Here is a 15,072-nt window from a genome sequence, read left to right as displayed (position 1 = left end):
CTGCACAGTAGGTGCTCCCGATGCATGGGGAAGGGGAGAGGAGAAAAGGTATGAGAGATACTGAATGAGTGAATGAATGAAGACAGATCGGGGCTGCGGGCCCTGGGAGCTCACCATTCAGAAACTAGAGGGACATCATTAGTTGAAGTAATAGAAGGTAGAGGACATTATTTAATAAGTAACAAAACCCAAGGCTGGAGCCGGGTAGTGGTGGCTAGTGCTTTTAATCCCAGCACCTGAGAGGCAGAGGCAGGCAGAACTCTCTGAGTCGGAGACCAGCCTGGTCTACAGAGCAAGTTCTGGGACAGCCAGACCTACACAGAGAAACCTTATCATGAAAAGCAAAAAGCAAAAAGGGGATCTGGAAAGATGGCTCAACGGTAAGAACCCTTACTCTTCTCTCACATAGACCCAGGTACAATTCCCAGCACCCACATGGTGGCTCGCAGCCATCTGTAACTAAAGTCCTGAGAATGAAACATTTTTCTGGCCTCCCCAGGCACAAGGCACACATATGGTACAGACACACACGCAATCAAAACACCCATCTACATAAAATTAGATTAAATCTCATTTTAAAAAGAAACAAAGCCCAAGACCTCTGGCTGGGGACAGGGAATCTGGAGAGATCCCAAACCTGACTTTGGCGTCTGTTGGGCTAAGAAAGGAAATGAAGAGGACTTCCTGGAGGAGGTGATCCAGAGGAAGCAGCTAGGACTATTGACTCCAAGCTCCTTTGAGCTGAAGTAGCAGCAGCAGGAGGACTTCAGGCTAGTTATTAAGGAGGACTGCATGATGGTCAGAGGAGATATAATAGAGCACACTGCCTAACTGCAGGCATTCCTCAGTAAAACAGGGTTACAGCCATGACTAAAGAGCGTGACGTTTATCAGTCTCCTGGCTTACGACCTGACACTGAAGGCAGGCCTCTGGCCTCTGGGTGGTTATCTGCACAAAGATGATTCAAGGCTGTCACTGCGAGTGTTGAATGCAGTTAAAAAAAGATGCAAGCAGGCTAGGCTGCAGCTGTAACCCTCCAGACAGAGCTTGCATTCCAAGTGTCATTCAGGACCCTGGCAGCTCCCCAACCCTGGGAAGCAAGGAAGGAAGGGAATGGATGGAGAGGCACCATGGGAAGATCTCCGGCACCCGACTTCCTCTCTCAGTGATAAGGAGAAGCGCACTCTCGGAAGGGAAGCTGAGCCCTTGCAGTTGGACTTGGGAGGGGGTTTTCCATGGTGTCTCTTCCACGCTGGTCTATGTGTCCATCTGTGAGAAGGTCTTCACCTCGACTGCCCACCTCTGCCTCCTCTGGGCCTAGCTTCTGGCCCTGTCCCTACCCGCCTCTGCCTTTCTGGTTGCTGCGTTGCTCACAGAGAGGGACCAGGCAGGGGCTTCCCACAGCCTGCCTGGAGTTAGGGCTCTCACACTCACGTAAGCCAAGTGTAGTGGGATTTCCGGGGCCTCAAACTCCACGAAGACACTTTTGTTCGAAACGAGGACCAGGAACACCTCCCGGGTCTCAGTGCCATTTTGTTTGAATGCCTGAAGAGTCAGCTCCAGATATGACAGCATCTGGGGGAAGAGTCATGAATGTAGATATGTCAGTCAAGTTTGCAGCCAGTGGGGCAACGATGCTTCATGTATGGGCGATGGTCATTCCACTAGCCCTCCCGTCTCGACCTACCCTCTCTACAGCTACCTGTCTGCAAAATAGCACCTATCCCCTCACACGCCTAGAAAACATAAGAGGGACTGGTTCAGCAACCACGACCACCAAGCCTGAGGACCCCAGTTCAATTCCCAGGACCCACCTAGTGGAAGGAGAGTCCTGACTCCTGCAAGCTATCCACTGACCTCTGCACCAACATTGTGACACATGCAAGCACACACACATACACACACACACACACACACACACACAGACACAGTAAATAAGTACAAATTAAATGAAAAATAAGTAAGTTAAAGAGGAAAGAAGGTATGAACGAATGAATGAAAGAATGAATGAAAAATGGACTTAGTGCCAACCAAGCAAAACAGAGGGCAAACTAAGACGGGTCTGTGCTGCACGTAACATTCAGGATTGCGAGATTCATCCTCCCTTTCCTCCTCTACCCCCATCTCCTCGTAGGTTCTTGCTTTTTGCCCAGGCTGGCCTCGAACTCTTAACTCTATGTAGCTCAGTTTCCCCAGTGCTGGAACGTCAGACACATGCCAGAACATCCGCTCAGGATGATTCCTACTGAATGCCTGCTGTAACCTGGGCCTGTAAGTATCTGAAGGCTACGTTGCACGTGGAAGCAATGAGTCCTCTCTCACCATCCTCTCTCCTTCTCTGGTTGTCCCTGGGAGGCCACGCTGACGCTGGGTCATTCGAGGCATTCACACTTGTTCTTAGAGCTGGGAATTTGGCCCAGTGGCAGATCACATGCGCATGCCCTGGTTCCACTTACATTTACACACAAGTCCCACGGAAACAACCCAAGAGGTGGGTACCATTAAAACTCTCACAAATTAGGAAACCGAGTCATGGAAGTGAGTTCGCTTGCTCGTGATCACACGGAATACTGGCAATGTCACAGTTCTATCAAGAAGACTAAGAAGAAAAGGAAAGATGGCCAGATCAAAACTTCTGAGCTTGTGAGATAGGTGAGGGAGGGTTGGGGAGTGAGCAGGAGACAAAGGCGCCTGGCCCAGGTTGGTGCCTCAGAAGCCTCGTGGTGTCTCGGAGAACAAAGACATGTGGAAATCTTCCCAGACACAGTCTCTGGCAGTTCCTGCCAGCAGCACGCAGCCTGATAGCTGATTGCAAGCTCTCTCCGCTGTCAGAAAGCAGAGCACCGGTTTAGCACAGAAACATCAGTGGAAAGTTTTAGGGTCTGGCTTCTAATCGTCTCCCTGTTGTTTTCCCTGAGTGATGTCACAGAGCCAGAGACAAGCGTTTCAGCCCCTGGAAAAATCTGCTCAGAAATATTTCCGCTACTCCGTAAACGACTCTCTTAATCTCTCTTTGTGTTCGAGATCACTCTTTACAACGGCAGAGGAAAAGAGCAAATGTTCTTGCTTCGTTTTCAACATGCACCGAGTGGTTCTGTCCTGGTGGTGCTCGGCTCCCTTTAGGTGTGTGTTTGTGTGTGTTTATTTGTGTGTGTGGTCTGTAGATCATGTGAGTGCCTGCTCCCCATAGAGGTCAGAAGAGAGCATCAGATCCCTTGAAACTGGAGTTATAGACAGCTGTGACCTGGGACTTGAACTCTCGTCTTCTGGAAGAGCAGCCAGTGCTCTTAACCAGTAAGCCATCTCTCCAGCATCTTTATTTTAATTCTTATTAGTGTGTGTGGTGTATGTGCATATGCATGCAGTCACTTGCCTGTGTGCACATGTAGAGACCAGAGTTCAAGTCTGGATATGTTTCTCTGCCATTTTCTATTGTAGTTGATGAGGCAGGGTTTCCTCACTGTCACTGTCTTCAGACACACCGGATGAAGGCATCAGATCCCATTACAGATGGTTGTGAGCCACCATGTGGTTGCTGGGAACTGAACTCAGGACCTCTGGAAGAGCAGTCAGTGCTCTTAACCACTGAGCCATCTCTCCAGCCCCCTAAGTTATTATTCTTAAATAAGTATTCTCACAGTAACTTATAGGATAATGAAAAGATGCATTTCAGACATGTGGAAATACTGTCTACTACTACACAACTACTACCACAACTACTGCTACTACTACTAAATAGTTTACAGTGTTAGGGAGCAAACCCAGTCTTGTCCATGCTCAGCAAACATTCTACCATTCAGCTGTACCCCCAGCCCACATAATGTTTACTAATAGGTTTAAATTTTGATTTCATAAGTATCTTGTTTTACTAATCTTAAAAATTATGCATTTTAAGGATAACCTGGTCTACATAGTGAGTTCTGGGATAGCCAGGGCTACATTCATCCAAAAACAAAACAAAACAAAAAAACCCAAAGACTGTCTCTCTCAAAAATATATTGAAATGCAATATATATATGTGTGTGTGTGTGTGTGTGTGTGTGTACACATACAGTGATATACATAATACATATACTTTTTTTTTTTTTGAAACAGGGTCTCACTATGTAGCTCTGGCTGGTATGGACAGTAGACTAGGCCAGCCTTGAACTCAAAGAGATCTACCAGCCTCTGCCTGCCAAATATACATAAGTGCAAAGGAAGACAGACAGACAGACAGACAGACATTAGAGGAAAGCACGTGGTTCACCCTGGTGTCGGGCCCAGTCTGCTCACCCTGATTGCCGTGTACCATCAGCTTGAAGAACACAGATTGCTTACACAGCTATGTGTCTATATTTATTTAGAGACAGCATCTCTCTCTGAACTTGAAGCTTGTCATTTTAGTTAGACCACACACTTCAAGTCGGTGGGTTTTACCTCAGTAAAGCAAGTGTGTGCCTGTAACGTGTTACGGTTCAATGGAATTCGTGCTACGCTCTGTGCTGAGCACACAGCGGTATAGACTGACCAAAGCAGGCACGGGGATTTCCCAGCCTCCGGGCTCTAGAATGGAAGTCACCCAAAGACAGTGTGGAGTCAACAGTAAAGGACACATGGCCAGTGCTTGCTTGAGTGGAGCATACAGCACTTGGCCACCCATAACAGATCCTTTTCTGGGCCCCTCTAACCCAGACTGCCACCAGCTCCATCCATGCACCTCTGGAAGACTTCAAGACACACATATAGGAAACAGATGGGCTCAATCATTTGGCAGACTATACCAAGAGACATGTGCAGACAGGGAGACGATGCTATGCCACCCTAGGAGGACACTCATGGGCTGCAGCAGCTGGAACTATGAGCAGAAGGAAAGTACCCTAGACATGAACCCTGCAGCTACTTGACCATAGCTCATATCCCTTGGTGCCTCCTTTTACCCATCTGTGAAATGGGAGCAGGAAGGGGCTGGAAGCCAAAATCAGGAGGGGCCCTGGATAGAGGAAGTGAAGAAAATGAATCGGAGGTCAGGTCACGGTCATGTTGTGGGGGACCACGGGTCAGGAGGCTGGGGCTTCGGGATGCTTGTGACAAGTTTCAACAATTCTTCCTGATTCGTAAAGCAAACACCCACTCCATTGTCACCACGGTCTTCTGTACAGAGGAAGGGACTGAGAGAAACTGAGGCAGCAGAGTGAGCAGTGTGAGACATGGGGAGGCTGGAAAGCAGTGCTCCTGGGGGCGCTGTGCTCCCAGACCTAGCTGATGCCTACCAGTTACCAGAAACACTCAGCCAGGGTTTCCACAGTAAACACTTCCCTTCCCTCCACCCTGACTCACCATGCCAGCCATTTGCACGCATGCTGATTTCCCTCTTTCGTCCCCTGAGAGGTAAAGGAAGGGTCTGTCTGCCCACAGTCTGGGCTGCCCATCTTCAGGATGGGCTCCTGGGCATGTGGAGGCCCAGCAAGGATGACGTATGTGCCAGTTCCTTGTCCTCAGGCCTGCCAGCACGGGCCTGCCCAACTCCCTCCCTGAGTGGGTGGGTAGGAGACCAGTTGCTATTTTTGTACCAGTTGTCCCTCAGATGCCATTGTTAGCCCAGTGGTTGGTGTCGGGAAAGGGGGATTTCGGTGAAGAGGCCCTGAGTATTAGTGGCCACTTATAGAAAACCATTTCCAGCAATTCTTCTAGGAGTGGAGCCTTGGGTCCGCCTGCAGCCCCCACCCTCCCAGGGCCAGCGCAGAGAAGGTCCAGGTCTGCCTTAGCAGACTGCGACAGTGCACACAGGAAGAGTGTCGGGGGAAACAGTTCAGAGCCAGACAGACCTGAATTAAACGTGGCTCTGAGACTCTGGATGTTCAGTCTTCCTCTCTGGGCCTCGGTTCCCAGTCCTGGAGCGGGAGCTAGACAGTCTACCTGCTCATGTGCATGTGACGATGCTGGGGGCTGGCCTCATAGCTGGTTGTCCGGTACCCAGCTTGGCCCCTCTGGGTTCACTGGTAGATTCTACTAACACAGACGGGATTCTTTATTTGCATTGTAAGAGATGGGAGGGACTTTGCCTTGCACTCAAGTGATTCTCCTGCCTCAACTTCCAAAGGAATTGGGAAGCAGGAATGTGACAATGCAGTTGGCCATTATTATTATCATTATTATTATTATTATTATTATTATTATTATTAATGGCTTTTTGAGACAGGGTTTCTCTGCATAGCAAAGGGATGTGCCACCACCTCATTTTGAGACAAGATCTCATTGTGTACAGGTCTGGCCTCAAAGTTAACATCTTCAGTCTTTGAATATTGGGGTCACAGGTATGTGGCATCATGACTGACTCCTGAGTGAAATATTTTCAGTTTGTGTGTATGTGTGTGTGTGTGTGTATGGTGTGCATGTGTGTGCAGATGACAGAATAGGGAGTCAGATCCCTGGCTCACAGCTACCTAACGTGGGTGCTGGGAATCAAAGTGGGATCCTTACAAAAGCAGGGTGTGCTCTCGAGGGCTGACCCATCTCTCCAACCCTAGTCTGGTTTTATTTTTTTCCTTTTTTGAGATAAAGTCTCACTGTATAGCTATGACTGGCTTGGAATTCACTGTGTAGACCTTGCTGGCCTCAAGTTTCTGCTTCCCAATTGCCGGGACTGAGGAGATGTACTAACTACCATGTCCAGCCTGAAAATATTTTTTAAGAGATTGTGTTTGAGCTGCATACAGTGGCACATGCCTGTAAGCCTGCTTCTGATAGCAAAGTGAGGGTGCTCACCCAGCCCAGGATCCTCTGGGCTGCCTGCCCCAGAGCCAGCTCTGCTATTCTTCAGGTAGAGAAGAACTCACATCAGCCCAGCAAGGTCCTTTTTTTGGAGCCTATAATATGAGCCACAGCCCTGCAGCCTGAGGAAGGGGCTCAGAGATGGGGGTCCTGGGCTCCCTGAGCGAGCTCTGCAGTGTCAGAGGATTCCAGGTTCATTCCACCAACGCTGCAGGTTCCCCACTGTGGAGCAAAGGTGCCACAGGAAATGGGTGACAGAGAGGCTGTTCAGTGTGGTATTACTTCTAAGGGCCATCCTACCTTCTCCAGCCCCTCATGGTCTCCCATGATAGCCTAGGGGAGACCGGTGGAGGTTCCCCTGGCTCCCTTTCTGCCTCAGCAGCACTGCCCGCCCCCTCTGGCTAGGCATGAGTCAGAGCCTGGCTGGCTCCTATCTTGAGGAAGGAGCTCCCTGAGTTTTCGGCGGGGGAGGGGGGGAGGCAAATCAGCAGCCAACTAAGCTTGGCTGCCTAGGTCTGGGACAGCAGAACAGTGGAGTCAGCCTGATGGGAATCGCTGAGGCACCAGGCCTGTTCCTGTCTTAAAGGTCAGGATGTGACCCTAGGCCCCTCCCGGAATCCAGGCTCCGGCCTGTCCTTTGGGGACCCAGTGAGATAACCCCTGCCTGAGCAGCCCCTGGTTTGTCTACAGACTTCGTCAACACACACACACACACACACACACACACACACACACACACACACACAGAGAGAGAGAGAGAGAGAGAGAGAGAGAGAGAGAGAGAGAGAGAGACAGACAGACAGGCAGGCAGGCAGACAGACAGACAGACAGAAAGATACAGACACACACCTCAAATGCCACTTTGCTTCTCATCTGCCACCCACACACAGAGAATCTGAGGGTTCTAAAGCCATGTGGGAATGCTCAAGAAAGCCATTTTTCTGTGCCAGGGGCTGACAAAGGAGGCCAAAGGTCAGGAGAGGCAGTGCCACCCCCTCTAGGCCTGTTTGCCCACGCATGTGGCCTGTAGGCCTTTGCTCGTGCCATGCTATCTTGAACGTAAAAACAATTATTCTTAACTATGTGTATGTGTCTGTATGAGGGTGCCCATAGAAGCCAGAAGAGGGTGCTGGGACCTCTGGAGTTGGAGTTACAGGCGGTTGTGAGTTGCCTGGTGTGGGTGCTGGGAACAGAACGTGGGTTTTCTGAAAGGGCAGCAAGTGTTCTCTGCTGCTGAGCCATCGCTGTAGCCTGACCTGGAACTTCTATATCTGCTTCTGCATCTGCTCTATATCTGCTTCTGCATCTGCCTCTCAGGTGCTGAGGTTCTCCTTGTTTATGAGATGTTGGGGATCAAACCCACAGCCTCATGGTGGACAAGCACCCTAACAACTGGGCTCCATGTGCAGCCCCCAAATCCCTTCCTATACACTTGGTGAGTATCCCCCCGTTACCCACAGCCTCTCATCCTCCCCAACATGGCTAACGTCATCAGTCAATCATGTCGATGCTTGGCCTGTGAGTGGCTCAACTTTAATTTCTATTTGTTCCCTTGACCACAGCAAGCGCCCGGGTAGAGCTGGTGGCAAGGGACTGTGGCATGGACCCCGTTCTTGGAGACTATCAGGAAGGAAAGTTAGTTCTAGGCAGGCCACGGACTCCGTGGTGGTCACAGCACCAAGACTGAGCAGGATCACAGACAGATAGGCCAGGAACTCACCAGACTCAGCCTCCGTTAGCCTGCCTGAAAATGGATCTTCGGTCTCTGCCTCTCGTTCTCCATAGGGATTGAACTAATATGAAGTTTAAGGACTAATCTAAATGGGAGATGTTCGGAAACTGGTTATGTCCAAGTATTTATAGATGGAAAAATGGAGTCCAGAAAAAAAAATGACAAAACTTACAGCTGCCAAACAAGAGCTTTGTCTATGGGCAGGTTCTGTGTTCTGTGTTCTGCCTGCCTTATCCTGGAATCTCACTGTAACCTGAGAGGTGGGAGAATGATTATCAGTCTCCATGTTTCCCGTGGGAAGACCAAGGTTCAGACAGCTTTGCCAACAAAGCGATGTGACGTGAGATTAGCTGAAGTTCAGATGAGGACTGACTGGCTCCAGAATCTGCATTCTTTTTCCTTGGTTTGTTTTTTGAGCAAACTCTCACTGTGTTGCCCAGGATGACCTAAAACTTGTAGTTTTACAAGCTATTCTCCTGCTTCAGCCTCTTGAGTAATTAGGATTTCAGTCTCATACTGCAGTGCCTGACTACAAGCTGTGCTCCTAAACAATGGATCATGGTCACGTTTAAACGTAGTCATTATACAAACATGCATTCGTTTGTGGAATATATTAATTATTCGGAATAGGCCAAGGCCTGGACCAGATTCCATAATTTCATAATTCTTGGGCAAGCCTCTGAGTTCTAGGGCTGGAAGCCTGGCCTGGTGGGTTAGAAGTCACAAGTCAGTTGGTAGGTGAGGTGGCAGCAGCTCTGTGAGCCTTTGATCCCAGTGCTCGGGAGGCAGAGGCAGGCAGAGGCAGGTAGATCTCTGTGAGTTCCAAAACAGCCAGGGCTACACAGAGAAACCCTGTCTCAAAAACACCAAAAAATTAAAAAAAATATATAAAGATAAAAATAAAAAGTCACATGATCTATAGCTGTCTCTGGAAGGGGCAGAGGGCTACACTGGAGTCCTTGGACTATGCCATGAGTTACTGTGGCACCCCACCCAACACAGCCCTAAAAATCCTTCAGTGGTCACCATTACTCATAGATAAAAACCAAGTTCCCACTGGGCAGTGGTGGCGCACGCCTTTAATCCCAGCACTTGGGAGGTAGAGGCAGGCAGATTTCTGAGTTTGAGGCCAGCCTGGTCTACAGAGTGAGTTCCAGGACAGCCAGGGCTACACAGAGAAACCCTGTCTCGAAAAAACAAGTTCCCAATAACTGTCTCCCCAGTTCTGCTCCTAGGTGAGCCTCAAGGTCTTATCAGAATCTGAGTGGGCAGCTCCCCCCCCCACCCCCGCTCTGCTCACACCCTCTCCCTTGCTGTGCCCGATGTCTACTGCACTTGGGAGGTCCCAACTCCTCTGTGTTGTCACCTCCTCCAGGAAACCCTGCCTAAGCAGTTAGCAGCTGAAGTGTCCTGCCTGGACCACCTGCCGAAACACTAGCCTCCTGTGTCCTGGCTGGAGCTGTCTACCCGGCTGTGTCCCAGAGACCTGGCTGTCCGGCTGGGGCCATCCTCTGCCTGGCTTTGCTGTCAGGGGAAGCCAATCACCCAGAACAGGTGCAAGGCCCTAAACCTCAGAACAGACAAAATAAACTTTCAGAAAAGCTTCTTATTTTTTCATACCATTACTGACTTGAAAAACAATTGCAATGCTTATGAAAGCCAAATAAAATGTATTTGGTGCTATCTGTACCTTGGGGATTATCAAAGCCCACAGTCCTTGTGGCAAGCAGGGTTCCCTGATATTGGTGGTCTGGGCACCTTCTTATCACTACACAAAATGCAAAGCAACTCAACAGTTTTAGGGGCAGGTTGGCCACAAATGTACCCCATGCTCCTAACTCATTCTTGTGGCCTTAGTCCACATCAGCAGTCCAGCCCAGGCAGGCCAATGAACCTGAACTTGGGTCTGAGGTCCCCAGGATTCTGGTATGCCCTCTGGCCTTCAGTTCATGCTTTATTTCTCAAGGCCAGACTCAGTTTCCTCCTCCAAGAAATGAGATAATAGTAGCTCTAAGCCTTCCATGTCTATATCCATGGCTAGGGATACAGCTCAGTTGGTAGACTGTTTTCCAGGCATGGTAACTCACGCCTTTAATCCCAGCGCTCTGGAGGCAGGGGCAGGCAGATCTCTGTGAGTTCAAGGCCAGTCTGGTCTACAAAGTGAGTTTCAGGACAGCCAGGGCTACACAGAAAAACCTTGTCTTGAAAAACAAAAGTGTGTGTGTGTGTGTGTCTGTGCGGGCGTGCGTGCACAAGCACGCATGTGTACACTCAGGTGTATTAGAAGTCAGAGAGCAAGTTGAGGAAGTTGTAGGTTCAGAGAATTGAACTCAGTTCATCACACATGGCAGAGAGTACCCTCACCCAGTGAGCCACAAGCTCCCTCACCCATGAGCCACTTCACCTGCCCTTCAGCTGACTCTTGTGATGCTCTCCAGAATATCACCCCTTCTACCAAAGGCCACCTCTTATGGGCCCTCCCAGGACCTGCCCATCAGTCTCCTGGCTGAGGCTCTAGTAAAGCCACAAGAAGACACCCTTCACCCCACCTCCTCTGATTCCTAAAGGATCCCGCCAAACCTGCCTGAGGTACTCACATTGGGAAAATCCAGGAAGAGAACGTGGACTTCGTGCACAGCATTGGCAACCTGAGCTACACAGCCTTCAGAGACCTGGCTGGTGGTATACGTCACCTCACCCCTCGTGGGGTCCACAGGCTGTAGATCACAAGCAACTCTTTCTGCAAGACCTGCAGAAAGCACAGTGGAAAAGCAGGTTAGGTAAGAAGATGGGGCGGGAAGGTTTGTTGAGCGTGGGCAAGGCAATCCCCAGCGCTAGAAGGAAAAATTACTAATTATATTCTTATTCTCTTTAAGAATCATTGTTGTTGCCGGGTGGTGGTGGCGCACGCCTTTAATCCCAGCACTTGGGAGGCAGAGCCAGGTGGATTTCTGAGTTCGAGGCCAGCCTGGTCTACAGAGTGAGTTCCAGGACAGCCAGGACTACACAGAAAAACCCTGTCTTGAAAAACCAAAAACCAAACCAAACAAACAAAAAAGAATCATTGTTGTTGTTATTGTCGTTGTTGTTATTTGGAGACAGAGTTTGTGGTAGCCCAGGCTGGCTTCAAGTTTGCCATGTAGCCAGGGATGGTCTTGACCTTCTGATCTTCCAGCCTCTGCTTCCCAAATTCTGGCATTCACAGGTGTGAGCCACCATGCCTGGGTACAACCACATTCAGTTTCTGAACATTCCTGGGTACTGGGTATGAGCTCAGAGCTCAAGGCATCATGATATCTTCATAGCAACACTACATGGTAGATATCATTTCATACTTTCCACAGATGGGGAAACTGAGGCACAGCTGGAGAAAGTCTCTCCTAGTGTTGTAGTGTTACTACGTATAATGTTGGAAGGTAAGAGTCAGGGTACTAGTAAGTCTGAACTTCAGATAAACATGAATCATTTTTCAAGATAAGATTTCAAATATATAATTATATACTTCTTATATTACAAAAACATTTTGCCTGAAATTAAATTTTAACTAATTTTCAGAAGTATTGTTTGATTTTGTTCTTTTTTTTTTTTTTTTTTGACAAGGTCTCACTGTGTATTTATTCATAGCTGGCCTAGAACTCATTCTGTAGACCAGTCTGGCCTTGAACTCACAGAGATGGCCTGTCTCTACCTCCCTAGTGCTGGGGTTAAAGACAAGTGCCACCACTGCCTGGCTAGCTACTAGTGTCAGGGTGACCCAAGGGGCAGGACCCATAGTGGACCCCAAGTCTTAAGGTCAATTAAATCCAAAGGAAGATGTGTGTGTATGAGGCAGGAGGATGTTGAGTTAGAAAAACAGTTTCCCTCTTCAGACCTCAAGGTGTCCATTCCTAAGAGGCCGTTTTCTGAGGGAATTTCCTGCCTCAGGAGGAGTAGCCCAGGTTGAAGGCGGTGAGGTGGAGTAGGCCTCACAGCCTGCCACAGGGCGGCCCGGAAACACGGGTCCCAAGGGAGAGGAATGGAATTTCACCCTGACCCAGCAGAGGAGGAAGAGGAAATGAGGCCCCTACACCTCGTCCTAAGGAATGTGCTGAGGGGAAGGGGGGCTGTGGAGGAGGGACAGAGAAGGGGAGGCTGTTTGGAAGTTTATGTCTCCATCTTGTCGTGTTCACTTCCTGTTTTCTTGGAGATCAAAGATGGGTGAGGAGGGCCAGGCTTCATGTCCAGCTGACGACAGTGCTGAGGATGGGGGGCAGGCTGGCTCTTCCTGAACCCCAGGCGCCTGTGGCCTGTCCGGCCTTCTCCCCCACCTTTGTAGCTAGCTTGTTGGGCCCAAAGCCACTGAGGTCAGAGAAGGAGGTAAGATGGCTGCCTCACACCCTGCCCACACTCTTCCTCATCCCCATCTTGGGAAGAGAATAAGGGCAGGCATCTGCTGCTGCTGAAAGAACACAAACCTCAACGGCCATTTCTCTAGTCCCTATAGCAACGTGCAAGAGACATCTGTGTGTTTGGGCAATACAGTATTTTGGTTCAAAGCAAGTTCCAGGGAGCCTGGTCCAACATCCAATTCTGCCTAGCTGTGTGGTTTGGGGGGATGATTTCAGCACTTGGAGCTTTAGTTTCCTGGTCTGTACAATGGGGATAGGAAGAGAAAGCACACGACCCTGCAGGTTGTTGGAAACCCTTTGTGAGGCAGGGCATGTGGTCCTTTTCTGTAGTTTTCTTGACTGCGTTTGCAAGGGCAAGCTGAGGACAGGGCAGATCCTGAGGTTCCCCTCACCCCAACAGACTGAAGGGTTAGTACCAGCTCCTGTAGTCAGTTTCCCTTCTGATCCATCCCCATTCCTACCTAGGAGAGGCTGGAACCCCAGGAGACAGGATACTTACATCAACACACAAACATGGCTGCCCTCTGGGTTTCTACCTACTCTCCCCACATGACCCACGATCTGGCCTACAAATCTTCAGACTTTCCCTGCCCCCTCCCCAGACTTCCAGGAACCCCAGTTCCTCTGGCATTGCCGGGCTGCCTGGGGCCACCTCCTCCACGCCGGCCAGCCGGCCAGCCTTCAGCCAGCGCCAGCGCCAGCAGGAGAGGCCATAGGCCTGGCCATTATGTAATGATCAGATAACAGGCCAGGCTGGGAGATCAGATAAGAGGCCCATTTATTTTGGGGCCTTTTCGAATACTGGTTGCCCCCACCCCACAGACGAGAATGGGGAGACAGGAGCGAGTGTGACGCCTGACCCTGTCTCCAGCAGCCCAAGGCGGGCCCAGGCCAGCTGAAAACAATCCCCTGGCACCAAGGGAACTGTCGGGGCCTCCCGGGAACTGTTGGAGGAGGCGCCGCTGGGGGCCTACAAGTCACCCTTGGAGAACTGGGTGACCCTGACCTCCTGAGGAAGAGTCTGGACCTTCCTCCCTCCCTTCCTTCACCCCACACTCACCAGCCTTACACAGCCAGCCCCATTCCACCCCAAATAGCCCTTGGAGGCCATCAAACCAAGTTGCTCTGGGACCCGAGGGCCTGGTCATAAAGGCCTCACTGTCCTTAACGGTAAGCACAAAAACCACACGGAAGGTCCCATCATGTTCCCTGTCTGGAGGCTTTCTATGAATAAATTCCTTGGATTCTTACAGCAGCCCTTGGAGGAGAGTGGGTGGTTCTTATGCCCATTTCACAGGTAGTTAGGGAGGCTAAAAAATTTCCCTAGGGGCTGGAGAGATGGCTCAGCAGCTAAGAGCAATGGCTGCTCTTCCAGAGGTCCTGAGTTCAATTCCCAGCAACCACATGGTGGCTCACAACCATCTGTAATGGGATCTGATGCCCTCTTCTGGTGTGTCTGAAGACGGCTACAGTGTATTCATATACATTAAATAAATACATAAATAAATCTTTTTAAAAAACAAAAGAACCTCCCTAGGAGATCCAGATGCTCAGAGTGTGCCCATGTCTGTAAGTCAGTTCTGATGTGCAAGTACTTGGTTCATGGGTGCTATGAGCGTCCGTGACACCGAGGATGCTTTCTGACAAAAGTCCTCTTCAGCCGCCTCACCACACACTCAGGCACCCTCTACTGTTTTCAGAGTCCAATCACAACCTCATAGATGTCCCATCCCCCAGCCAGGTCACCAGTGAGACACAGCTCCCCTCTTGGGTGTCTTTTCCCCCAGTTTTCCAACACCCACAGAGTCAAATTCACAAGCTGCGGTCTAAAGTGAAGTCAAAGGATGGAGAAGTTGACAAATTCCACAAATTCCCATCCTAATTGTGCCACCCGTCAGGCTCCTTTTCATGCCTTGTAATTATGAGTGGTACACTGGGGAGGTGAAAATCCTGTCACCTTCATAGAGCTGGTCACGTGCACAGCGCTAAGCCATGGTGATTGCTCAGGAACGGCTGTGGCAACTATGTCTGTCCAGTCAGAGGTGAGCATTTCCTCCAAACACACCCTGCCTGCCTTTGCCCCTCCTCAGGCCAAGGCCATCCTCTAAGATGCATTTATTTTAGTTTTATGTGCACGCGTGTGTACCTGCATGTGTATGTACATCGTGTGCAGACAGTACCCCGCAGAGGGCAGAAAAG

The 15,072-nt window shown here is 49.9% G+C and overlaps 1 protein-coding gene across 1 annotated transcript in view; it reads right to left on the bottom strand.

Moving 5' to 3' along the window:
- Window positions 1-15,072, bottom strand: part of Eng (endoglin) — a 33,120-nt gene that overhangs the window by 10,889 nt on the left and 7,159 nt on the right. The window contains exons 2-3 of the mRNA XM_034493942.2: window positions 11,083-11,234; window positions 1,435-1,575 (exon numbers count right to left, since the gene is read on the bottom strand). Coding sequence (XP_034349833.1) covers window positions 1,435-1,575; window positions 11,083-11,234 — 293 coding nt within the window. The remainder of the gene's footprint in view (window positions 1-1,434; window positions 1,576-11,082; window positions 11,235-15,072) is intronic.

This window comes from Arvicanthis niloticus, chromosome 2 (genome assembly GCF_011762505.2).
Source record: "Arvicanthis niloticus isolate mArvNil1 chromosome 2, mArvNil1.pat.X, whole genome shotgun sequence".
NCBI lineage: Eukaryota > Metazoa > Chordata > Mammalia > Rodentia > Muridae > Arvicanthis > Arvicanthis niloticus.
This window is presented reverse-complemented; position numbering and strand designations above follow the sequence as displayed.